The sequence below is a fragment of the Schistocerca serialis genome, chromosome 11 (genome assembly GCF_023864345.2).
Source record: "Schistocerca serialis cubense isolate TAMUIC-IGC-003099 chromosome 11, iqSchSeri2.2, whole genome shotgun sequence".
NCBI classification, from domain to species: Eukaryota; Metazoa; Arthropoda; class Insecta; order Orthoptera; family Acrididae; genus Schistocerca; species Schistocerca serialis.
Window position 1 is genome coordinate 39,705,645 of NC_064648.1, and position 25,105 is coordinate 39,730,749.

Consider the following 25,105-nt stretch of genomic DNA (forward strand, 5'->3'; position numbering starts at 1 on the left):
TTCAATGTGGTGTACCTCAAGGAAGCATACTAGGGCCTTTTCTGTTCCTTGTATATGTAAATAACTTATTTGAACCTCAAAATTGCACGGTTGTAAGCTAAGTCGATGACATATCCTTCATCAGCTGAAGCAGCGATATGCAGTCTGCAGCTAACAGTACCAAGATCAGTTTCAATACTCTGTCCGCATACCTTACAGCAAACGAGCTTCTTGTAAATAAAGACAAAACGGTAATAATGAAGTTCATCCACAGTTATAATGCTGCCATAGCTAATACTGTATTTACATCCCCATTGGGTCTTGCATATGCAAATTCACATAAATTTTTGGGCATCGTTGTTGATGAACACTTATCATGAAAAGACCATGTAGATAATATTCGCAAGAAAATCAGTAGAAATGTGTATCTACTGAAACGGGTCTCAGCCTTCTTGGACCATGATACTTCAAGGCAAATATATTTTGGGTTAATTCATCCGCACCTTCAGTATGGTATATGGGGTGGGACATCAGCAGTTCATATAGATAAGACTTTTTAGATTACAAACACAGGCAGTAAGAATGGTAACCAAGGTAAAGAAGAGAGAGCCTTGTAGAGACATCTCTAGAAAATATAAAATTCTTACAGTTGTACTCCATGTATGTACTGCAGACAGTCATGTTTGTGAAACAAAATCCTGAATTTAATATGAGAAACAGTAAAGTACACAACTATGATACACGGGGAAGGGAAAATTTTCATAGAATTGTGACCAATAAAAAGGCAACGGACCACAGCTCACACAGAATGGGAGCAATTTTCTACAATGTACTACCCTGTGAACTCAAGAAGGTAAATCTAAATATGCTAAAGAGTAGACTGAAGCAATTATTAATAGAGAAGTGTTGTTGCTCTATAGAGGACTTTAAGTTGTAGTGCCATCTTGGAAAACAGTGTATATAGACAATTCTCCGATCTATCAGTGGTATGAAAGAATGTAATTATACACTGTATTATGTGTACTGTACTATTATAAATATAAGCTAAATTGTGTTACACTATAGAGGAATCTACTTGTAGTGCCCTTTTGAAAAATAATGTGTACAGACATGTGTCTGATCCATATGTTGTTATGAAAGAATGTAAATATTTTACTGTATATGCGTAATGTAATCTAAATTTTCCTGACAATGTCCGAAAACTTTTTGTTATATGGACAGAAAATAAATAAATAAATAAATAAATAAATAAATAAAAGGTCCCAGGATTCAAGGATCCAATAAGGCCTCCAACCTGTCACGGATTCAAGTAATCTGCAGAGGACATCGGTTAAACTGATCGGACTACAGTTGTGCATCTGAAGAAGTAGTTTACCCAATTTTGAAACTGGGGTAACGACACTTTCTCGTCATTGGGGAAACAGTTGCACCCAGTCTGGTCCAGGAGCCGTGTCCGGGCAGAGAGCACTGTGCCCCTACGGCAGCGACATACTGTTCCCAAAAAATCTTTCTCTCCTGTTTAATAAGACAAAGGGTCCGGTCACGGAGCCAGTTAAAGACCGAGAGGTGGTCGAGAGACGGATGCCGTTTGTAGCACTGGAGGGCACGACAGCAGTCTGCAGTAGCTGCAGAAGTTCTGAGGTCCACCGAGGGACAGTCTCCCGTTGGGGAGAAGCCGAGGAAGGAGGAATCACCAAAGCAGTTGCCAAAAGGATGGCATTTGTCAAACTTCGTACAGACTGACTAGTGCCATCGTGCGGTGCAACATACGGGATGACAGCTGAGGAAAAGGCATTTCAGTCTGCATTAGTAAAGATCCACCCACAAGGGCGTCCAGGAGAGTGGTGCCGGAGGTAAGGTAAAACGGTCAGAAAATGATCAATGTCACACAAATTGTCACGAATTCTCTGTCGAACAGAGGGGAGGAATCCAGAGCTACAGACAAACATCAGTACCTGAGAAAGTGCCGTGTGCCACACGGTGTGTGGGGACCCAGTGTGGAGGAGGTAGAGATCAAGCCGTGCCAGCAGATCTTCAACAATCCTGCCCCGTCAGTGGTCGTAGTACCGCACACAGGGTTGCGGGTGTTAAAATCTGCAAGGAGAAGGAACGGGGGAGGGAGCTGTCTGAGGAGGGTCAGAAGAGCAGGAGGCCAGTCTGGGGGAGATAAAGACAGCATACTGTTACTACAGCATCTTAACTGACCCAAGTGGCCACAACTTCCTATACAGTATGAAGAGGAACCCGAGAACAATGTCCTTGCAGACTGACACACAGATACCACCAGAGGCTCGCAAAGGGCCAACCCTTGGCAGAAAGCTCGGAAACCGTGAAGAGTCAGCGAGTCAGTATCCACAAAATGAAATCTGTAATACAACACGAACTACAGAGTACAGAGAAAGAAGAGACTGCAATTCCAGAAAGTGATGATAATAAGCGTTACAATTCCACTAGAGAGAGTAATACGAGAGGCCGGACGGACATCGAACGAGCCAGTAACTGGTAAGGACGGAATGACATCTGCGACTGTAAGATTGGATCCTGACAAAGAGGAAAGGGGTGACAGCTCCTGGGATATCGGGGGCTCATTCAGAGACTTACGTATCTTCTACTTCTCCTCCGGAGAGTGAGAGGAAGTGTGGTCAGGAAGAGAACAAGTTCTGATAATATCAGGATCTGAAAGAGGACGAGCAGCCTCGGGGCCCAGATCGTGGCTCCCGTTTCCAGCTCGATGTAACAAGTTCCTCATCCTGGAGATGCCCGGCAGGTGCCAGAAAACAGAGTTTCTCCTCCAGCTGTGGAGAAAGAGCAGTTCCACGAGGAGAGGGAACGGCAACTGTCAGGGAGGAGGAAAGGGAAGGAGGACACGACAGAGGTAAGGAGGAAGTGGAGGAGGAAAAGACATAACAGAAGCAAAGGTAGACGTTAAAGACACCGGGTAAAGACGGTCAAATTTCTGTTAGGCTGCAGAGTAGGACATACGGTCGAGAGTTTTCAATTCCTCCTTTCCTCGTTATATCTCAGGCAATTCGGTGAGCGAAGTAAATGTGGGCCGGAACAGTTCGTGCACTTTGGTAATGGAGTGCAAAGGCGTCCCAGATGGAGAGGGCAGCCGCAGTCACTGCAAATAGGATTCAGCTCGTGCTGTGAAAACGTGGGACCGAAACAGAGAGGCCGGAAACGGAGCGTGGGAGGTGGGATACGAGGCTGCACATTGCAACGGTACACTATAACTGACTTTTTCCAGATGGGTATCCCCTCACAAGACAGACAAAGTGCCAGTATCGATGTCAATGTCCTTACGACCTCTCTGGACAAGCCGCAAAAAATGAATGTCGCTCCGTGCCAGGTTAGTGCCGAGTTCCTTGCCAGACTGTAGGAGAGTCTGTGGAAGATAATGCCTTGAGTCATATCTAAGGACTGTTGAGAAGTGATGCACACTGGCGTTTCTCCTAAGCACTCAATAGTACAAAGGGCTGTCAAATGACTGGCAGAAGAAATTTTAATCGGCAGGGAACCAGATCTCATCTTATCGAGTCGACTTCACCGAACTTACCTTCCACATGTTCTACAAAAAAGAGCAGTTTGGTAGCAGTGAACGTCTCTGTCAGTCCTGGAGCAAACCATGTAATGGCAGAAGGGTTTCACCCCGAACCAGCAGGCCTGGCTTTCCTCCGACGGGGTGGCCGAGGAGGGGAAGGTCGAACAAGCAAACGTAGGAGCAGAGTGTGAACCGTTCCCGTCTGGAGAGACGGCCACAGAACAGCGGCCAGAAGAATGGAGCTCAGCACACTTCACCTGCAGAGTGTCTAGCACCAGTACCACCCTTTCCGATCACAGGCTCACCACGCGAGTGCTACCCAGTCCGAGCTCCCCCCGCGGATCCCTCCAGTCCCAGAGCGGGCCACCCGGCACGGCAGCCACTGTCGGGAGTTCCGATGCACCGGAGAGGTGAGCAGCCACTTCCAGGCATACGTGAGGAGGTGAAAGCTCGAGTACTAGAAAAGTGATCGCTGTGTTGTCAGGGGTAGTGATGTAAAATGCTTGGGCATTTATAAGTAGGGGCTAATGTCCAGGATAAATGCCTGGGTAAGAGCCCAACATTCATAAATGCTTGGGGGGCATTTATTCATTTTAAAGATTCACTGATAAGTGGCACGTATAAAAAAAATTTAAGCTGATGTTTTTTAGTGGAAAAGGTGTTTTGCAACAATGGTTCTGTAGCAGTTGTCTAACCGAGTTGAAAAAGCTGCTCGAGAGTAAGGGAAGAGTTATCAGGGGAAATAAATTGGACTGTAAATGTAACTATACATTTTTAATGAAATTAGTTCTTGGGACAGTACATAATAAAAAAAAGAAAACACAACTCAAGTTTAAAAGTAAGTCTTTAAGTAGGTAGCCTGTACGTAGTATTTTTACTTATACTATACTACAGTAAAAATGTTAGAGTAAAAAAAGTTTATCCATAATGATTTTAATTAGGGACGAGTCATGTGCCGATTCCAATTCCACAAGTCCAAGAATAGCCGATTCTCTGAGAATCGACTAGTATCAGAATTCAATAAGTCCGCCGTCATCAGCATCGATTCTTTGTTATTAAATCTTTTTTTTTTACATTAGTGTTCTCATTTTATCTTCACAACAGTGCAATTATAGGGAAGTAGATAAAGGAAGAAAGAGAACAGAAGAATATAGCCCGTCTCAAATGTCACTACATCTGACAAAAGCATTCTTACACCCCAACCTGCTCCCACTGCAAACCGTTTATCAAGAGACACATGCCAGCTGCTTAATACTATCAGTAATAATTTTGCTATCAATTATCATTCTTCAGTAATATTCAGCGATTATGATCTAAGGACAATTTTTTTTCTTTAAATACCAGCTTATCACTACACAGCTACTCAATGACAGGTGTGTGTGTGTGTGTGTGTGTGTGTGTGTGTGTGTGTGTGTGAGAGAGAGAGAGAGAGAGAGAGAGAGAGAGAGAGAGAACGAACAGGTAAAAGTAGAAAGGTGATTCTAAATGACAAGCAGCTGTCAGTTTCACACACCCTTCCTTGGTGCAACAAGTTGAAATGCTAGTAAAAAAATGCTTCTCTCTTTCTTCTTTTCATTTTTAGTAATAATAGTAATGAGGGACGTACGTATGTTTCAATATAAACATTTACCAACTTCTAATATCGAGAGTGTCATTCCATCCCTTATTTTAGTTGGTAAATTATGCATTCCAGCCTAAAAACTTTAAAATGTACTTTTTTATAAATGCCCAGATTTTGGGCATTTAAGACTGCTTTGGGCAAATGTCGATTTATAAATGTCTTGCCCACTGGGCATTTGCCCAGCCAACATCACTAGTTGGGGTCTCTGTCAGACGGATACTTAACAGCCCCAAGCCCCACCAGACGGAAAGTGGAAACATGGGACACAAGAGCAAAAGGAAAAAGTTGAACCGAGGGAATAGCTGGATCATCATAAAGGGAAATGCAGGCTGCAGCAACAACACCACATGCCACATGGACCATTACATTTAGTGTGTTTTTACTGATTAACTTCTTGTCAGACTTAAATTTGTCTAGTACAGATCTGCTATTCCCATGAAGGGCACGGGGGAGAACCTCTCTCTCTCTCTATGATTGAATATAATAGAGGGAAACATTCCACGTGGGAAAATATATATATATCTCAAAGATGATGTGACTTACCAAACGAAAGCGCTGGCAGGTCGATAGACACACAAACAAACACAAACATACACACAAAATTCAAGCTTTCGCAACAAACTGTTGCCTCATCAGGAAAGAGGGAAGGAGAGGGAAAGACGAAAGGATGTGGGTTTTGAGGGAGAGCGTAAGGAGTCATTCCAATCCCGGGAGCGGAAAGACTTACCTTGGGGGAAAAAAGGACGGGTATACACTCGCGCACACACACACATATCCATCCACACATATACAAACACAAGCAGACATATTTAAAGACAAAGAGTTTGGGCAGAGATGTCAGTCGAGGTGAAGTTGTTGAATGACAGGTGAGGTATGAGTGGTGGCAACTTGAAATCTCCGCTAATTTCAAGTTGCCGCCACTCATACCCCACCTGTCATTCAACAACATCTTTGCACTTTCATTTGGTAAGTCACATCATCTTTGTTTTTTATATATATATATATATATATATATATATATATATATATTTTTTATTGTAAGCTATTAAAATCTGGCTCAACCACATAAAAATCTGTGATAAAATCAGAAACTGCACAACACATATAAATAGCAGGCCCTCATCTTCAGGTAAACTATATAAGAACCTTTTGGAAAAAGTTAATACTTGAACAATGCAAAATGAAACATTGTTATCCTATCAGTAATTTTACATGTTTGGGTCAAACTTTATACCTGACAAAAATAGCATACTTCCCTTGTCGAGCCGGCAGTTACGATCTGTCTAGGTGCAATGGAAATTACACATATCTAATGAGCCAAAAGTTATTTGAAGTGAAGAGGTTAGGCTCCTCATGCTGCGTAACATCCACCACACCTCAGTCCGCCTACACCACGAGCACACTGGATACGATACAGTACCTTGAGCACACCCCTGAGAATACTGCCACCGGCGACACCTCCCTTCAGGTCATCAACCTCCGAGCCCGGCTTGTTGACGTCAAACGAACGGATGACGATAAGGCGTGGCGGGCTCGTGAAGTCCCTCATCGGGACGGGTATCTTGGTCGTGATGTACTCGCACAGCACCTCTATGTTGTACTTGAGCTGCGCCGAGATGGGTATCACCGGCGCTCCCTCGGCTACTGTGCCTGTGACACCGTACGACGAGTTCACAAAATGCACTCCGCAGGAGAAAAGGGGGCAGATCTGTGTGAGTAAATTTTACAAGCGAGCAGTATCAAAAGACACAACACGTCAGTTCGTACATCAATATTCCACACCTAAATCATCCTTTTATTTCTAGTAGTATAGCTAGTAGTAGTTACACTAGTTTATATGCAGTTCATAATATAAAAGACAACTGAAATTACAGTGCCACGAACAAGCTCAGGGCAAAAAGAGACCGAGTGCTTACTATAAGGTACGTGTGTTATCCGTACATAGTTCAGTCGTTACCAAGGAAATGAAGCACTAAGTATTATCTCATAATTAGAACAAATGTTTCTGTTTAGAATACACTGCTACACACAACTTGTAGGCAGGTGAAACACTCTCACCCCACCAGGAATCGAACCCGTGACCTCGTGCTCGGGAAGCAAGAACGCGACCGCGAGACCTCGGGCTGCGGACTATCTGAAAGAGTTGATACAGTAGCTCGTGCAGCTTTTAGTAAATTCTCCTTTTGTTCAAGCTAATTCTGAAGTTTTAGCCCAACCGAATACTTTGTCCAGTTACGTGAATACAAACAACACTACACACAGTGAGGTTTTTGTTAGGATAGAAGTGTTGGAAGAAGAAGCACAAATGGCACAAGCTGTTCCAACTTCTAACAATTTCTACCGATTCAGAACTAGGGAGACTAATGCTCAACTAATTACATTGTGTAATGTTTTTAAAACGCCTTGCCAACATCACTACACCTCAGTTACAAGTTGCCCGTTTTGATTTTTTTTCTCTCCATTATTGACATTTATAAGTGTAAATGGTGGAAAATTTACAATTATTATAATGTAGAAGAGGGTGAGAATTAACATTCTGACCATATAGAATTTGAATGGACTGGTAAAGTAAACAGTTGGGAAACATTGACTCAAGGAACATAATGCCAGACTTCAAAGTTTTAATTAACAAACAAAGAAGAGTAATGAGGAAAGACACCAATTCCTTGCAATGTATTGATGATTAATTTCCCAACAGGATTTATCTCGAGGCAAACACTGTCACCAATACAGCATACGAACTGTTGAACCTACCCGACAAGAAATGGGAACTTTACTTCACTTGTAAGACAGCCTGTAAGTGGTCTCACCTTGCACAAACTTTATTATCTGCTCATACTGCTCCTTGGCCTGTCCCTCCTTGACGAGGTCGATTTTGTTCTGCAGGATGAGGATGTGCTTCAGCTTCATGATCTCGATGGCCGCCAGATGCTCCGACGTCTGCGGCTGCGGACAAGACTCGTTCCCAGCTGAAACATACCATTAGGGCATGTGGATAGCACGATTCTGTATGGCATTCTATGGGTATTCTACTTGTAGGTGACTCAAGCCACTATTGCTGCTAGGGTAGCCCTTTGTAAATAAATGTGAGATAAACTTATACAGTATGATGCAACGCAGCCAGTGTTTATAGTGATAAGCCCTGAGGTCATTAGTGCACCTGTGAGAAATAGAGGTAGGTGTGTGTGTGTGTGTGTGTGTGTGTGTGTGTGGGAGAACCACAAGCACTAATGTACATACTTGAGCTCGAAAAAGAATTCATCTGAAAGTTACCAAAGTTTTCAGTGTTGTTTTTATGATTGCCATTAACACAATGCATCTACTATTTGGTTAGTTGTTACTTTTACTCCTAAATTATTTACATTCTGCCAGAACTTCACAATATTTAGTCCTAGGAGAGGCAGGCGACAGATTCCTTGGACGGATCACCACAAAGTTTAGTCGATGCAGGAAAGAAGCAGCTTTAAATGCCCTACTTTCACTGTTACTCCAATAGCACTGCTCTGTCTATCAACCTCATAAGGTAGGATCAATACAGAAAAGAGAGAATGTCTAAAGAAGAGCAGCGCATTTTTATCACGAGCTCGTTCAGTAAATGAGAAAACATCATTGGGATGTTGAGCCAACTCCAGAGGCATATACTACGAGATAGGCACTGTGCACCATTGAGTGGTTTACTATTGAAATTTCGAGAGCATACATTTGCAGAAGAGTAGAGCAATATGTTATTTAGTCCCGTGTGGATGTAGTCAACTGAGCAGGATGAGAAAATCTTAAACATGTTGGCTCTCATTCAGTTGTTCTTCCTCTGCATCATTTCCTAATTTGACAGGAAAGGGTTACCCACACGCTGAAAGATGCTCGGGGAGAGAAGATGTAGATATGCTTGACATCATTTCAGCTAGAAGAAAGTGTTTAGATTTTCCTGGTTCAATAATTTTTATTTCAGAGTGGGATGTATAGAGACACACACAGCACGGCACATTATTAATGTTGTGCATAGAATTAGTTGAATCTCTCCATTTGTATTTACTTTGACTCCAACCGTACTTCTGTAGACTCTCCTTTCGTAACTCACTAACAAAACATACCAAAGGAACAAATGAAGGCTGGGGCCAAACAGTTATAGTTCAATATTACTGTGATACAAAGGAAATGTGACTCTTAGCATTATTAAAGAACTGCCCTGTTACAGTGTATTAGTGTGAAAGCAATTTCTGACACTGAACTGTGTCTCTCAAACTGTGACAGGTTTCATCAAAATCAATCAGTTCATTCAGAGGATGAGCTCGAAATGGGACAAGTTCATACAATACACCTGGACAACTCTCGTGTTTGCCACTGGAGAGCAGCAGCAGGTGATAGACAAGACTGATTAGCCAGGAGATACTGAATGATCAAGAATGGATCAGGAAATTATAAGAAGCAGAAGTGGGAGTCGTCATGTGGAGAAAACTGAGTGGAGCAGGTGTGAGAAACAAACAAGAACTGAAACAGTGCAGACAATCAATGTTCTATTTTCCTTAACTGAATATGTGGTTTGGTTTTGATTTGTGTAACACGAGTGGAGGAAGGTGTCAAATCTTTTTGTTTTTATATCACGGAAAGTGTAACTAATTATACAAGTATTAAGTAATGTCGACTTCCACAAAGATTAATTCAATTATTACATGAGACAGCTCTCCCACTTTTGTGCGTCCATAAAATTTCTGAATATAGTGTCACTAAACTAAACTAATGCTGAGAAACACAATACGCGAAAGAACTTGCCCCCCTTCTAACAGCCGTGTACCGCAAGTCTCTAGAGGAACGGAGGGTTCCAAATGATTGGAAAAGAGCACAGATAGTCCCAGTCTTCAAGAAGGGTCGTCGAGCAGATGCGCAAAACTATAGACCTATATCTCTTACGTCGATCTCTTGTAGAATTTTAGAACATGTTTTTTGCTCGCGTATCATGTCATTTCTGGAAACCCAGAATCTACTATGTAGGAATCAACATGGATTCCGGAAACAGCGATCGTGTGAGACCCAACTCGCCTTATTTGTTCATGAGACCCAGAAAATATTAGATACAGGCTCCCAGGTAGATGCTATTTTTCTTGACTTCCGGAAGGCGTTCGATACAGTTCCGCACTGTCGCCTGATAAACAAAGTAAGAGCCTACGGAATATCAGACCAGCTGTGTGGCTGGATTGAAGAGTTTTTAGCAAACAGAACACAGCATGTTGTTATCAATGGAGAGACGTCTACAGACGTTAAAGTAACCTCTGGAGTGCCACAGGGGAGTGTTATGGGACCATTGCTTTTCACAATATATATAAATGACCTAGTAGATAGTGTTGGAAGTTCCATGCGGCTTTTCGCAGATGATGCTGTAGTATACAGAGAAGTTGCTGCATTAGAAAATTGTAGCGAAATACAGGAAGATCTGCAGCGGATAGGCACTTGGTGCAGGGAGTGGCAACTGACCCTTAACATAGACAAATGTAATGTATTGCGAATACATAGAAAGAAGGATCCTTTATTGTATGATTATATGATAGCGGGACAAACACTGGTAGCAGTTACTTCTGTAAAATATCTGGGAGTGTGCGTACGGAACGATTTGAAGTGGAATGATCATATAAAATTAATTGTTGGTAAGGCGGGTACCAGGTTGAGATTCATTGGGAGAGTGCTTAGAAAATGTAGTCCATCAACAAAGGAGGTGGCTTACAAAACACTCGTTCGACCTATACTTGAGTATTGCTCATCAGTGTGGGATCCGTACCAGGTCGGGCTGACGGAGGAGATAGAGAAGATCCAAAGAAGAGCGGCGCGTTTTGTCACCGGGTTATTTGGTAACCGTGATAGCGTTACGGAGATGTTTAATAAACTCAAGTGGCAGACTCTGCAAGAGAGGCGCTCTGCATCGCGGTGTAGCTTGCTCGCCAGGTTTCGAGAGGGTGCGTTTCTGGATGAGGTATCGAATATATTGCTTCCCCCTACTTATACCTCCAGAGGAGATCACGAATGTAAAATTAGAGAGATTAGAGCGCGCACGGAGGCTTTCAGACAGTCGTTCTTCCCGCGAACCATACGCGACTGGAACAGGAAAGGGAGGTAATGACAGTGGCACGTAAAGTGCCCTCCGCCACACACCGTTGGGTGGCTTGCGGAGTATCAATGTAGATGTAGATGTAGTGAAGGCAGCAGAGGAAATCGAATACATATAGAGACAAGGCCTAGTAGAAATCCTTGGATATCACAGGACATACTGAATTTAACTGATGAAAGGAGAAAATATAAAAATCAGCAAAAGGAGACAGGGGAAAGGGAATACAAATCTGCAGACTTAAGAGAAAGCTTTTGACACTGTTGATTGGAATACTCTCTCTGAAATTCTGAAGGCAGTGGGTGCAAAATACAGACGACAAACCCAAGTGGAAATGTTAACTGTTAAAAAATGGGCATTCCTCCAGGAAGTGTTGGACAGGTAAAACTTGAGCGCAATGTGTACAAAGTGGCGGGGGAGAGCCACTTAACAAATGGTGATGGCTAAAAAGGCAGTGCGCAATACGCAACATAGTTAGGATCACCACATCCTGGCAGGAAGGCAGAGAGGTGGTTATCCAAGCCGCTGGGAGGGGCTTAATAATCCAGAGCTTATTACGATGAGGGAAGAACCAATGGTGATGCCAAAGTGACACCACCTCCTGACAGACGGTAACACAGAGATCTCCGAAGGGAATCTAGGAACCGGTGGACTGAGGTACGAGACTGCAACCTCGGCAGCAGCGTCAGCAGCATCGTTTCCTGGCAGACAGACATGACCGGGGACCTACAGAAACATCACAGTAGATCCACCAACAGTGAGCAAGTGACGGTTTTCCTGGACCCACTGCACTAAGGGATGGGCGGTGTACAGCGAACAGAGACTTTGAAGTGCGCTGAGAGAGTCTGAGCAGAGGACACAATTGAAAAGGCTGTGTCGCCAGATGCACTCTGAGGACTGATACAGGGCGAAGAGCTTGCCTGTAAACACTGAGCAGTGTGCCGGAAGCCGATATCGAAAAATGCCAGTGCCAATGACGAAGGCACTCCTGACACCACGATCAGTCCGAGAGCCATCAGTTCCACGAGAAGGTCATGAAACTGAAGGCGATAGACGGAGGCTGGAGAGGTTTTTTTTTTTTTTTTTTGTGGTTTTAGGGCGCACAACTTCAATGGTCATTAGCGCCCTGACTACTCTAAGAATACACCGCGAGGCACAAGTTGACCACAACAACTAAAAGGGAAAACACGATAAAAGACAGACTGACAGGCATAGGATTAAAAAACAGCATCATCAAATGTCCTTAGCGAGGTTTGTCAAATTGATAAAACGAAGAACACGAGCAGCTGCTCGTGAGTCATCCGCTAAAATGGCATCGAAAGTATTTGGCAGGTTAAGATCGAGGCGCAGTGTGTTAAGATCTGGACAGGACATTAAAATGTGTCTAACCGTCAGCAAGTGCCCACAAGGGCAGAACGGCGCCGGCGCAGCCGTCAGCAGATGGCGATGGCTGAACCGGCAGTGTCCAATTCTTAACCGGGGGCTGGAGTGGTGTCCTTAGGAAGAGAATTAAGGCCAAGGTGACTACAGGCCGCCGCACAAAATCAAGGTTGTGAGGGTTTCACACCCACCGGGAAAGTTGTGTGAAGGTATGCCGCCATAACAAGTGCCAAAAGTGGACACCAGGAGGTAACATAGCGGCGACCAAAGGAGTCATCAAAGAAGGAGGTATAGGATGGATGGCCACACACAGTATACAAATGGCACGCTTACCCGCTGAGGAGAACGTCACAGCAGTAGAACAGTGGTAGATCAGCAGCTTCAGCACACACACTCTCAACTGGGCTGGTGTAAAAAGTGCCAGTGGCCAAATGGATGTCACGATGGTGGATAGTGTCGAGACGGGGTAAGAGGGATGGACGTGCAGACACACAAACAAAGCACCCATAGTCTAGCTAAGAATGGACAAAAGACCAGCTGAAATGGATGGCAGTATTTTGACCTTCACCCCACGAAGTACCATTGAGGAAATGTAGGACACTGAGGGCTGTGTACAGCGAGCTGCCAGGTAAGATACATGGGAGGACAAAGATATTTTCCTATCGAGCATGATCCCAGGAATTTTGCAGTTTCAACGAACAGAAGGGCAACAGGTCCAAGATGTAAAGATGGTGGGAGGATCAAACTGCGCTGCCAGAAATTCATACAGACAGTTCTGTCAGTGAAAAAACAAAGCCATTGTTGATGCTCCAGGAGTAAAGACGATCAAGACATGCTGAAGCCGCTGCTCAGTGAGACAAGTCCACGGAGGACTGCAATACGTGGGAAAATTGTCAACAAAAAGGGAGCCGGAGTTGCCCGGCGGGAGACAGACCATTATAGGATTAATGGCGATAGCAAAGAGGACGACGATCAAGACGGAACCCTGAGGCACACCATTTTCCTGGATAAAGGTGTCCAAGACAAGGCAGAACCCACATGCTCCTTGAAAACTCTACCTATTAAAAATTCCTGAAGGAATCGAGGCAGGTGGCCACAGAAGCCCCACATGTGGAGTGTACAGAGGATACCAGTTCTCCAGCAGGTGTCATAGGCCTTCTCCAAATCAAATAACACAGCCACAGCCAGATTTCAGCAGAAGACCTTTCACGACATGGGTGGACAAAGCAATGAGATGGTAAACTCCAGAACAGCATGCTCAAAATCCACATTTTGCAGTGCTTAGTGAATTGTGAGACTCGAGCCGCCATACCAGCCGGGCACGAATCATACATTTCATCATCTTGCAAACGCTGCTGGTGAGGGAGATGGGGTGGTAGCTAGAAGGAAGGTTTCTGTCCTTAACGGGCTTAGGTTCGGGTATTACGGTGGCTTCACCCAACGTCCGGGAAACGTGCCCTCTGCCCAGATGCGGTTGCATGTATTAAGCAGAAAGTGCTTCCCTCCAAGAGAAATGTGCTGCAAAATCTGAATGTGGACAGCATCTGGCCCCAGGGCAAAGGACTGGGGTAAACTGAGAGCACGATCTAGCTCCCTCACAGTAAAGGCAGCGCTGTAGCACTCACGATTCTGAGAAGAGAAGGGTATCGCCTGAGCTTCCTCCACTTGTTTCCGATGGACGAAGGCAGGCTGATAGTGGGAAGAGCACGAAATTTCCACAAAATGGAGGCCCAAGGTGTCAGAGACAGGAATAGGGTCCATGACGACATCATCAGCTACTGTCAGGCCAGAAAGTGAGGAACGGATTTCGGTTCCAGAGACCCGTGAAGGTTGGCCCACACAACACAGGAAGGGATGGAACTGTAAAAAGAACTAGTGAATGAAATCCAGACAGCTTTTTTGCTATCCCGAACAACACAATGGCAGTTTGCACGCATCTGCCTATAATGAATGCACTTAGCCATCTTAGGATGACGGTTAAAAATGTGGAGAGCACGTCTCCACGCGTGAATTGCATCACGGCACACCTCAGTCCACCAAAGGACTGGGACACAGCACGGTAAAGAGGAAGTGTGAGAAATGGAACATTCCGCAGCAGTAAGGATAACTTTTGTAAGATATTCAACCTGGTCATTGCAATTGGGAAACCTGGTTCTTCAAAGGTCACCAGGAAGGAGTAAAGCCACCAGTCAGACTTAGTAAGCTGCCATTTGGGTGTGTACGCAGGTGGGGTAGGAGTCAGCAAACGGATAGCATACCGGAAATGGTCGCTCGAGTAGGTGCCAGAAATAACGGACCACTCGAGACGATGGGCAAGCTGGGCAGTGTAGAAGGATAGGTCCAAATGGGACTAGGTGTGTGAGAAGTCAGAAAGGAATGTGGGTGCTCCACTGTTAAGGCAGAAGAGGTTAAGTTGATTAATAAGATAAGCCAAGAGGGCACCTCACTGACAGATTCTGGGAAAACCCCAAAGAGGACGATGTGCGTTAAAGTCACCGAGCTGCAGAAACGGATGAAGTAGCTGCCCAATAAGCTGAAGAAAGTCAGTCCTGGTGACCTCGAATGATGGAGAGAGATAAATGCAACAAAAGGAAAAAGTCAGGTGAGGAAAAAAATAGCAAACTGCAACAGCTCGAAGATGGGTAGTCAGGGAGCCATGTTGACTACGAATGTCATCCCGTACGAGTAGCTCGACTCCCCCGTCAGATGGAATGCCGACTTATGGGGAAGGTCAAAACGGACAGGGAAGAAATGCGAAAGCTCAAAGTGGCCGTGAGGACGCAATTTTGTTTCCTGAAGGCGGAGTACAAGGGGAGACTGGGTTGCTAAAAGCAGCAGTAAATCCCCCTTGTGGAACAGAAGGCCACAAACATTCTGTCCGAGGAGAGTCACGACGAGGAAGAAACGGAGAGGTGTCACCACCGCGGCTGCTAAGTTTGTTTGTTTGTTTTGGTTTTAGGGCGCAAAACTTCTATGGTCATTAGCGCCCGGTCCGTGACTTAGGAAACAGTAAAAAACCGAAATTGAAAACCAGCAGCAATGGGAACGAAAGTCATAAAATTGGAGAAACTAAAAGCAGAAGGAAGGCTTAAAAATCCACTACAGAAAGGGGTTGGTTGTCCACAAAAAAAGCTTCAAATGACTGACGTCATTTCACTGGCACTAATAAACTTGAGAACGCAGTCGGCTGAGCGCGTGTCATCTGCTAAAATCGACGATATATCAGGCGATAGCTGTAGACGGGTGCGTAACGGATTAAAATAGGGGCACTCAATTAAAAGGTGTCTTACCGTCCACAGCTGAGAGCAGTGGGGACAGAGTGGGGGAGGATCGCTGCTTAAAAGATGTCGATGGCTAAAAAGACAGTGCCCTATCCGGAGTCTAGTTAAAATGACCTCTTCCCGACGACGCGTTCGGGAGGAAGAGGTCCGAGCACAAGGAAGAGCTTTTATGTCCCGCAATTTATTATGGGTAAGTGTCGACCAATGCGTGTGACATAAATGAACAACACATCGACATAGAACGCTCCGTAGATTGGCGAAGGGAATCAATTGAATAGCTGGCCGAGGAAGAGAGGCTGCAGCCTCCACAGATACCAACATGTCCCGGGAGCCAGAGGAACGCCACCGAGACGCCCCCCAGGTGGAGCAAGCGCAGACAGTCCTGAATCTGGTGGACCAGAGGGTGCACAGGATAAAGAGCGTGGAGACTAAGGAGAGAGCTGAGAGAATCTGAGCAGATTATGTACTGTATCCGCTGATGGCGGCGGATGTAGTGGACAGCCTGGAGAACAGCGTAAAGCTCCGCAGTATAAACCGAACACTGGTCGGGAAGCCAAAAGTGATTTGGGGTGTCACCAACAATATAGGCACTCCCTACACCTAACGATGTTTTCGAGCCGTCGTTGTAAATAAATGTGGCGTCCGTCATTTATGCACATACAGCAGCAAATGCCCGACGATAAACAAGTGAAGGGGTACCATCCTTGGGAAATCGACAAAAGTCACAGAGCAGGCAGATCTGGGGACGGAGCCAAGGCGGTGCTGTACCCCAAGTTGTCAAGAGGGTTTTAGGAAAGCGGAAGGAAAGAGAATGGAGCAGTTGACGGAAGCAGACTCCCGGTGGTAGTAGGGAGGAGGGGCGGCCTGCATACCCTACATCAAAGGAGGCGTCGAAAAAAATGTCATGGGCTGGATTAGCAGGCATGGAAGACAGATGGCTCGCCGATTGGACAGCGGAGGTTCAGCAGTCTCAGCATAAAGGCTTTCCACAGGGCTGGTGTAAAAAGCTCCAGACACTAAACGTAATCCACGGTGGTGGATAGAGTCAAGACGCCAAAGAATAGACAGCCGAGCAGAGGAGTAGACTATGCTTCCATAGTCCAATTTCGAGCGCACTAAGGCGCGATAGAGGCGGAGAAGGACCACTCGATCCGCTCCCCAGGAGGTACCATTCAAGACACGGAGGGTGTTGAGAGATCGCAGACAGCGAGCCGAAAGATAGGAAACGTGGGAGGACCAGCAAAGTTTTCTGTCAAACATAAGACCCAAGAATTTAGCGACGTTTGAAAACGGAAGGTTGACAGGACCCAGATGTAAGGAGGGCGGAAGAAACTCCTTACGTCGCCAAAAATTAACACAAACGGTCTTACTGGGATAAAAACGGAAGCCTGTTTCGATGCTCCAAGAGTGGAGGCGATCGAGACATCCTTGAAGACGTCGTTCAAGAAGGCTGGTCCATTGAGAGCTGTAGTAGATCGCAAAATCGTCCACAAAGAGGGAGCCCGAGACATCAGGAAGGAGACAATCCATAATTGGATTGATGGCAATGGCAAACAGTAAAACACTCAGCACGGAGCCCTGGGGTACCCCGTTTTCTTGGGAGAAAGTACGGGAGAGAGTAGTGTTCACCCGCACGCTAAATGTGCGCTCTGCCATAAATTCGTGAAGAAAAAGGGGCAGCCGACCTCGAAAGCCCCAAGAGAACAGTGTGCGGAGGATGCCTGTCCTCCAACAGGTATCGTATGCTCTCTCCAGATCAAAAAATATTGCTACTGTTTGGCGTTTCCCGAGAAAATTGTTCATGATATAAGTGGAGAGAGCAACAAGATGGTCAACTGCAGAACGATGCTTTCGGAATCCGCATTGGGCAGGTGTTAAAAGACTGCGGGATTCCAGCCACCACGCTAAACGGTAATTCACCATCCGGTCCAAAACCTTACAGACACTACTCGTGAGAGAAATGGGGCGATAGCTAGAGGGGAGATGTTTGTCCTTTCCAGGTTTCGGAACAGGAACGACGATAGCTTCCCGTCATCGTCTGGGAAAAGTACTATCAGCCCAAATTCGATTATAAAGGCGAAGGAGGTAACGCAGACTATGGGTTGATAAATGCAGCGACATTTGGACGTGGATACCATCCGGTCCTGGGGCGGAGGAGCGAGAAGAAGAGAGTGCATGTTGGAGTTCCCGCAAGGAGAAAACAGTATTGTAGCTTTCGCGATTTTGAGAGGAGAAAGCAAGAGGTCGCACTTCCGCTGCACGTTTCTTCGGGAGAAACGCTGGTGGGTAATTTGAAGAGCTCGAAATCTCAGCAAAGTACTGACCCAACGAGTTAGAAATTGCGACGGGGTCCTCTAATGTCATGCGCGACAGTGAGCCCAGAGACCGGGGAGAAACTAGGCGCGCCTGAGAACTGTCGGAGCCGACTCCAAAGGGAGTGAAGGTGTTATATGAGCTAGTAAAGAATTTCCAGCTTGCCTTCTTGCTATCATGGATGACACGATGGCATCGCGCTCGGAACTGCTTATAGCGGATACAGTTGGCCACAGTAGGATGGTGGCGGAAAACGCGAAGAGCACGTCGCCGCTCACGTATTGCATCACAGCATGCCTCGTTCCACCAAGGAACTGGGGGGCGCCGGGGCAATTCGGAGGTGCGTGGTATTGAATGTTCCGCAGCTGTAAGAATAACGTTGGTAATATGTGTGACCTCATCGTCGACGCTGGGAAAGTGACGGTCATCGAATGTCACTAGAGACGAAAAAAGTGTCCAATCGGCGTGGGCAAACTTCCAGCGTCGCGGGCGCATGTAGGGCAGTTGAGGCTGCAGTCTAACGACACATGGAAAGTGGTCACTCGAGTGTGTATCGTCAAGGGCGAATCATTCAAAGCGCCGAGCTAGCGGAACAGTACCGACCGCAAGGTCCAAATGAGATGAATTTGTCGTGGAGGCAGACAAAAATGTAGGGACCCCAGTGTTGAGGCAAACTAGATCCGCTTGGCGGAAGACGTCTAGCAATAGTGAGCCACGTGGACAAGGATGCGGAAATCCCCAAAGCGGGTGGTGGGCATTGAAGTCCCCAACCAGCAAATATGGGGGTGCAAGCTGACCAAGAAGATGAAGGAGATCAGCTCGTGCCATTGGTGTGGACGATGGAATGTATACAGTACAAAGAGAGAACGTGTATCCGGAAAGGGAAAGACGGACGGCGACAGCTTGGAAGGAAGTGTTTAAATGGATTGGGTGATAATGGAGAGTTTCATGGAGAAGAATCATGAGTCCTCCATGTGCTGGAGTGCCTTCAACAGAGGGGAGATCATATCGGACGGACTGAAAATGAGGGAGAACAAAGCGGTCATGGGGACGCAGCTTTGTTTCCTGAAGACAGAAGATGACCGGCGAGTAGGATCGTAAGAGGATCGACAATTCATCCCAATTGGCTCGAATACCGCGGATATTCCAGTGGATAATGGACATAGGGTGAACAGAAAATGGAGGAATGTGACCAAGGTCGCTGTCAACTCAACAACTGCTCTGAGCTTGTGACCGACAGCATGGAATCGCATTCAGCCGAAGGCAGAAGATCCTGATCCATAGGTTGGTCAGGAGCAGCTCCTGCCACCAGCGATCGGCCGGTTGATCGGCCGCCAGCAGTGCGCCTCGGCGACACGGAAGACGGCTGAGGGCGATTTCTGCCAGGTGGTGCTGTAGATGGACACGCCTTGGCGGAGAAGGAGAGGAACTGGGTTTCTTTGTAGCCTTCTTGGAAGTATGATGTTTAGAGGAAGGAGGAACCGATGGTTGGGAAGTTGCCGTACGTAAAAACTCTTCACGAGTATGCTCTTTTTTCGAAGTCTTGGTGTCTGACTTTTGGGCTCGAGATTTAGCAGAACCCGACGAAGGGTGAGCCATAGAGTGGGCAGGCGAAAGTGGTGAGGTTGAACGGGCGATCTTTGCGCTGGCCGATCTGACGACCGTGGCACTAAAGGTGAGGTCGCAAGTCTGCGTGGCCGCCTCCTTTGTTGGCCGAGGAGAAGCAAGGACCGTGCTGTATTTTCCTTTCTGAGGCACGGTGGGCTGTCGACTGGCGAATAATTTTCGAGCAGCAAAGGTCTACACCTTTTCCTTTACTCTAATTTCCTGGATGAGCTTTTTGTCCTTAAAAACGGGACAATCTCGAGAGGAAGCAGCGTGGTCACCCATACAGTTGATGCAGCAAGGGGATGGAGGTGGACAAGCACCCTCATGGGCATCCTTGCCACACGTAACACATTTGGCCGGATTGGAACAGGACTCGCTGGTGTGATTGAACCGCTGACATCGATAGCAACGCGTAGGGTTTGGGACGTAAGGGCGAACAGAAATTATCTCATAGCCTGCTTTGATTTTCGATGGGAGTTGAACTTTGTCAAATGTCAAGAAGACAGTGCGGGTTGGAATGATGTTCGTGTCAACCCTTTTCATAACCCTATGAACAGCCGTTACGCCCTGGTCAGACAGGTAGTGCTGAATTTCTTCGTCAGACAATCCATCGAGGGAGCGTGTATAAACGACTCCACGCGAGGAATTTAAAGTACGGTGCGGTCCCACCCAGACAGGGAAGGTGTGTAGTAGTGAGGTATGCAGCAATTTTTGTGCCTGGAGGGCACTGACTGTTTCTAACAACAGGGTGCCATTCCGTAATCTGGAACAAGACTTTACAGGACCTGCAATTGCGTCGACACCTTTCTGAATAATGAAAGGGTTGACCGTGGAGAAGTCGTGACCTTCGTCAGACCGAGAAACAACAAGGAACTGTGGCAATGATGGAAGAACTGACTGTGGCTGAGACTCAGTGAACTTACGTTTGTGAGCGGACATAGTGGAAGGTGAGGAAACCATTGCGAAACAATCCCCCACTATTACCGACGTCTCCGATGGCGCTCTCCTCCCTCGTGGGGGCCCTCTCTGAGGGCACTCCCGCCTTAGGTGATTGTTCACACCTCAGGTCACACCTCCCGACAAACGGACGGAGGGACCAATCGGCACTTTCGGAAGGTATCAGCTCGGGTAATGACCCCTCCCTGGGCCTGGCCGTTACCAGGGGGTACGTACGTGTCCTACCTGTCTACCCGGGGCGGGGAATTACGCGTTACCCCGTCACCGGCTACGCATGGAAGTGCATGGGTCGGCCTTAAGACACACAGGGAGGAAGAAAGAGAAAGGGAAAGGAAAGAAGAGAGGTCTCAAACGCCGCAGCGGAGAAAAGGGTAAAGAGAAGAGGTAAGGAAAAGAGAAGGACAAAGGAAGGATGAAGACATACAAGCAAGGAAGGCGAAGAATGCGGTACATTTACAAGCATCCGTCTCCGGACGTAGGCACAAACCATACTCCCAAAGGGGTAGAAAGGGAAGGAAAGAGCCAGAGGTGAGGGGGGGTGGTGGGGGGGCGAAGATGGGGGATGAGGAAGGATGCAGAAAGGGAAAGTATGCAGCCCGGAAAGGAAGGAAGGCCACATTAGCTCGGGGTCCCGTGCTCGCTACGCACGTATCCACAAAAAGAGTTGTGGATCCCCTGGGGGGCGGCTGCCAAGTGACAGCCTGCGAAGACTCGCCACTTGAGGGCACAGAAGCAGAAGGATCCCACTTCACGAGTTTCACATAAGCATCGGCTCTCTCGAGCTGTCAGTCTGCAGAGTCCGGCGCAGAAAAACAGTCGGTGGTGCACACCAGCGAGACGTAGGCCGCCCGGGCTAGTGTATTACGTGGCGACACCGTCGAAGTGGATCTTCGAGTCAGCAAAAGAGAAGACCGTTTGCCTCTGTTGGCCTCCTTTGAGCCTTTCCGGTTAGCAGAGGAAGACTCGGGTGTCAGTTGGCCGGAGGGACGTAGGAAGTCTTCACGGGAGAACTCCTGTCCTTTCTGGCCGGCCGGTCGTGGAGCTGCTGGCTCCTCCCCTCGAGGCGAGAGCTTGACGGCTCGTCGCACAGCTGGACGAGGGGACGGTGATGCTACCTCGACACTGGGCGATTTCACAACCTCAGAGCTGAATTTGGGGTCACACGTATGCGTGACCCTGTCCTTCACGGAGCGAGAGTAACAACAACAGAACTGTAAGTGCCAGACGGGAGAACGCAGGGTTTGTGACCGGCCAACAACTTGCGAGCGACTGGGTGAGCCACTTTCTCCTTTACCCAGATCTCCTGGACAGCCCACTCCTCAAGATACACAGAACAATCCTCAGAGAAGGAGGCATGGCCGCCACTGCAGTCGGTACGGCGGGTAGGAGGTGGCAGACAGTCGCCCTCGTGTGAATCTCTACCACAGGTTACACATTTGGCTGGGTATTGACAAGAAATTCTAGTGTGGTTGAAAGGATGGCAACGGTAGCAGTGCATCGAGTTCGCAATGTACAGCCGGACTGCGATAATTTCATAGCCTGCTTTCATCTCGGATGGTGCAAAACTCTAACAGAGGTGAGAAAAAGAGTGCACTAAGAAGGTATCTACATTTTTCATCACCTGATGGACGACAATGATACCCTGACATGCATCTGCCTATAATGAATGCAGTTTGCCATCGTAGGATGACTGTTAAAAATGTGGAGAGCACATCTCCGTGCGCGAACTGCGTCAAGACTGGAGTTCAGCCTCGGTCAGACCGTCAAGCAGCCAAATGTAAATAATACCACGGAAAGAATTCAAAGTTCTACGGGCCTCGACACAAACAGGATAGCCGTGGAGAAGCGCGGTGACAGGCAGTTGTTATACTCGATAATCAGTAGTAGTCTCCAAAAGCAAAGCGTCAGTCCGTAAATGAGAGCAGGATTTCACAGGGCCGGCAACTGCGTCAACACTTTTCTGAATAATAAACGGATTTACCATTGCAAAGGACTGACTGTCTTCAGTACGTGAAACCACTAGGAACTGTGATGCAGCTGAAAGAGTCTTTCAATCGTTAACCTAATTCCGTTTACGTTTCATAAATGTCGATTGTGTAGGTGATTGGTTCACTGCGAGAAAATCCCCTACGATTCCCAGCGTCTGTAATGGCACACTCCTTCCAACTGGGGCCCACTTCACAAGGGGGCACACCTGCCTTAGACGATTGTTCAGACTTCAGGTCACACATCCTGAACACCTGACAGAAGGAACAATCAGCGATTTTGGAAGGTAGCAGCTCAGGCAATCACCCCTCCCCGGGCCCGGCCTGTACCAGGGGCTGCGTGCGAACCCTACCTGTCCACCCGTGGCTGGGAATTACGCATTACCCATTCACATGTTGCGCTTGAGACGCCTGGGCCGGCCTTCAGGAGCGCACAGGGAGGAAGAAGAAAAAGAGGATCCTCAAACACCAAATCGGAGGAAGGACAGGAGAAGGGAAACAAAGAAAAATAAGGGAATGAATAACTGGTGGTGAGACGGTTCTAATGTCGGTGACGGACAATGCAGAACATTTCCAATAACACCCCAGACATGTTCCCCAAGGGAGGGGAAAAAAATAGCAAGAGGGTAGACATGCAGCTTTATTTGTGATAGTCTTTTTGTTGTGAGTACCTGCGTCTCAGCATCTCCGCTATATGGTGAGTAGGAACTCTCCCTTTCATAATACTGTTACAATGATTTTTATAAACATATAAATTGTTCATTCTTTAACTTCTTAAGAACAGAAAACTATGCTGTCAAAAAATAGCACTAAAAGTTGTAACTGTTTTGACTTAAATAATATACACACACATATGTACTACAGCAAAAACCTACTTCTCTATAGCCCTGGTCACTGCATGTATAAGAATCAGAAGTTCTTTTGTCGCATGCAACATTTTTAAGGAACAAGTGTGCTAAATCACATTACGCACAGTACAGGGAGACAGGGACACAATACCCACTTACCTATAAGCAGGAGCGCTGCATCCATCACGGCGGCACCGTTCAACATGGTCGCCATAAGAATGTCGTGACCCGGGCAATCCACAAACGATACGTGCCGGACGACCTGCAACCACCAAGCATCGCACAACTCTGTGAACGACTAAGAAAAAGTAATGCGTAATTTCACAGGAAAATTTGGTGAGAAAATCCTGAAACACACTCCAAGTTTACACCTATAAAAATACTTCTATTAAGGAACATCACTATTGGAAAAAATGCAACGGCTTCAAGTGCAAGGTCAAACAAAACGTTACAGGTAGTTCACCACTGTAGAGTATGTGATAAAGTGAGATGAAACAAACACAATTCACAATAGAGGGTGCCCAAACAGTTACATAGATGTAACAGAGTTAAAGTTGGAAATTGAAGACTGCATGTTCTGTCAATCACGCAAATGTTTCCTAATATAGATATTAAAAGTGTGAAAACTTTTTCACCTTTTTGTTAGTGACCCAACTAATATTTACAATCCCATAAAATTTTTATTTCTTTCTCCAGAAAGTAACCGTGATGATCCCTGAAAAGAAGATGATGGCACCTTCAAGACCATCAGCTAAGAAAAAAAATTATATTTTAGTAAAGTGAACACACCATTCCATTACTTTTTTTTCTCAGAATAATTACAAAAGTCTGTTTAGTGGACACATTGTATCAACATTATTGAAACAGTGTATCACACAAGTAACAAAAATTTTAGGGAAAGATCATGCGAGGCTGAGATTTACTGGAAGAATCCTAAGGGAATGCACTTCATTCGCAAAAGAAGTGACTTATAAAACACTCGATCGTCCGATTTGCTAGTACTGTTTGTCAGCCCCATAGCCAAGTATGATTTACAGAAGAAGGAGGGGGGGGGGGGGGGGGGGGGGAGGGGAGAGAGAGAGAGAGAGAGAGAGAGAGAGAGAGAGAGAGAGAGAGAGAGAGAGAGCGCAAACATGAGTGTTAGCTATGTTCACATTGTGGGATTTGTTGTGGAGATTTATGCCCGGCTCGTGCAGCCAATGAGGCGTGGCCCAAGCTGCAAGTTCCTGCAACATCCGATGCTAGAACTCTGAGAAATACTCCGTTCTGGCACATGGTCCTGTATCCGTTGGCTCGTCTAAAACATCGCACAAATCCCAGATACATCATCAACTGCACATGCGCAGCTCACAGGCAGACCTGTGATGTTGCATCTTGGGTACAAGCATACAAGTAGATTGTAGCCGTATACATTCCATAGTAATCAGAATAACCTTGTTTTCCATTTGTTTGTCAAGATGGAGTGGACAAAAAATAATACAGTAAAACATACTGAAGA

General features: G+C 46.4%; 1 protein-coding gene across 1 annotated transcript in view; it reads right to left on the minus strand.

The window, feature by feature from the left end:
- LOC126426936 (eukaryotic translation initiation factor 2 subunit 3) overlaps positions 1-25,105 on the minus strand; it is a 100,858-nt gene that overhangs the window by 42,825 nt on the left and 32,928 nt on the right. The window contains exons 5-7 of the mRNA XM_050089041.1: positions 23,767-23,869; positions 7,952-8,110; positions 6,562-6,791 (exon numbers count right to left, since the gene is read on the minus strand). Of these exons, the coding sequence (XP_049944998.1) occupies positions 6,562-6,791; positions 7,952-8,110; positions 23,767-23,869 (492 nt within the window). The remainder of the gene's footprint in view (positions 1-6,561; positions 6,792-7,951; positions 8,111-23,766; positions 23,870-25,105) is intronic.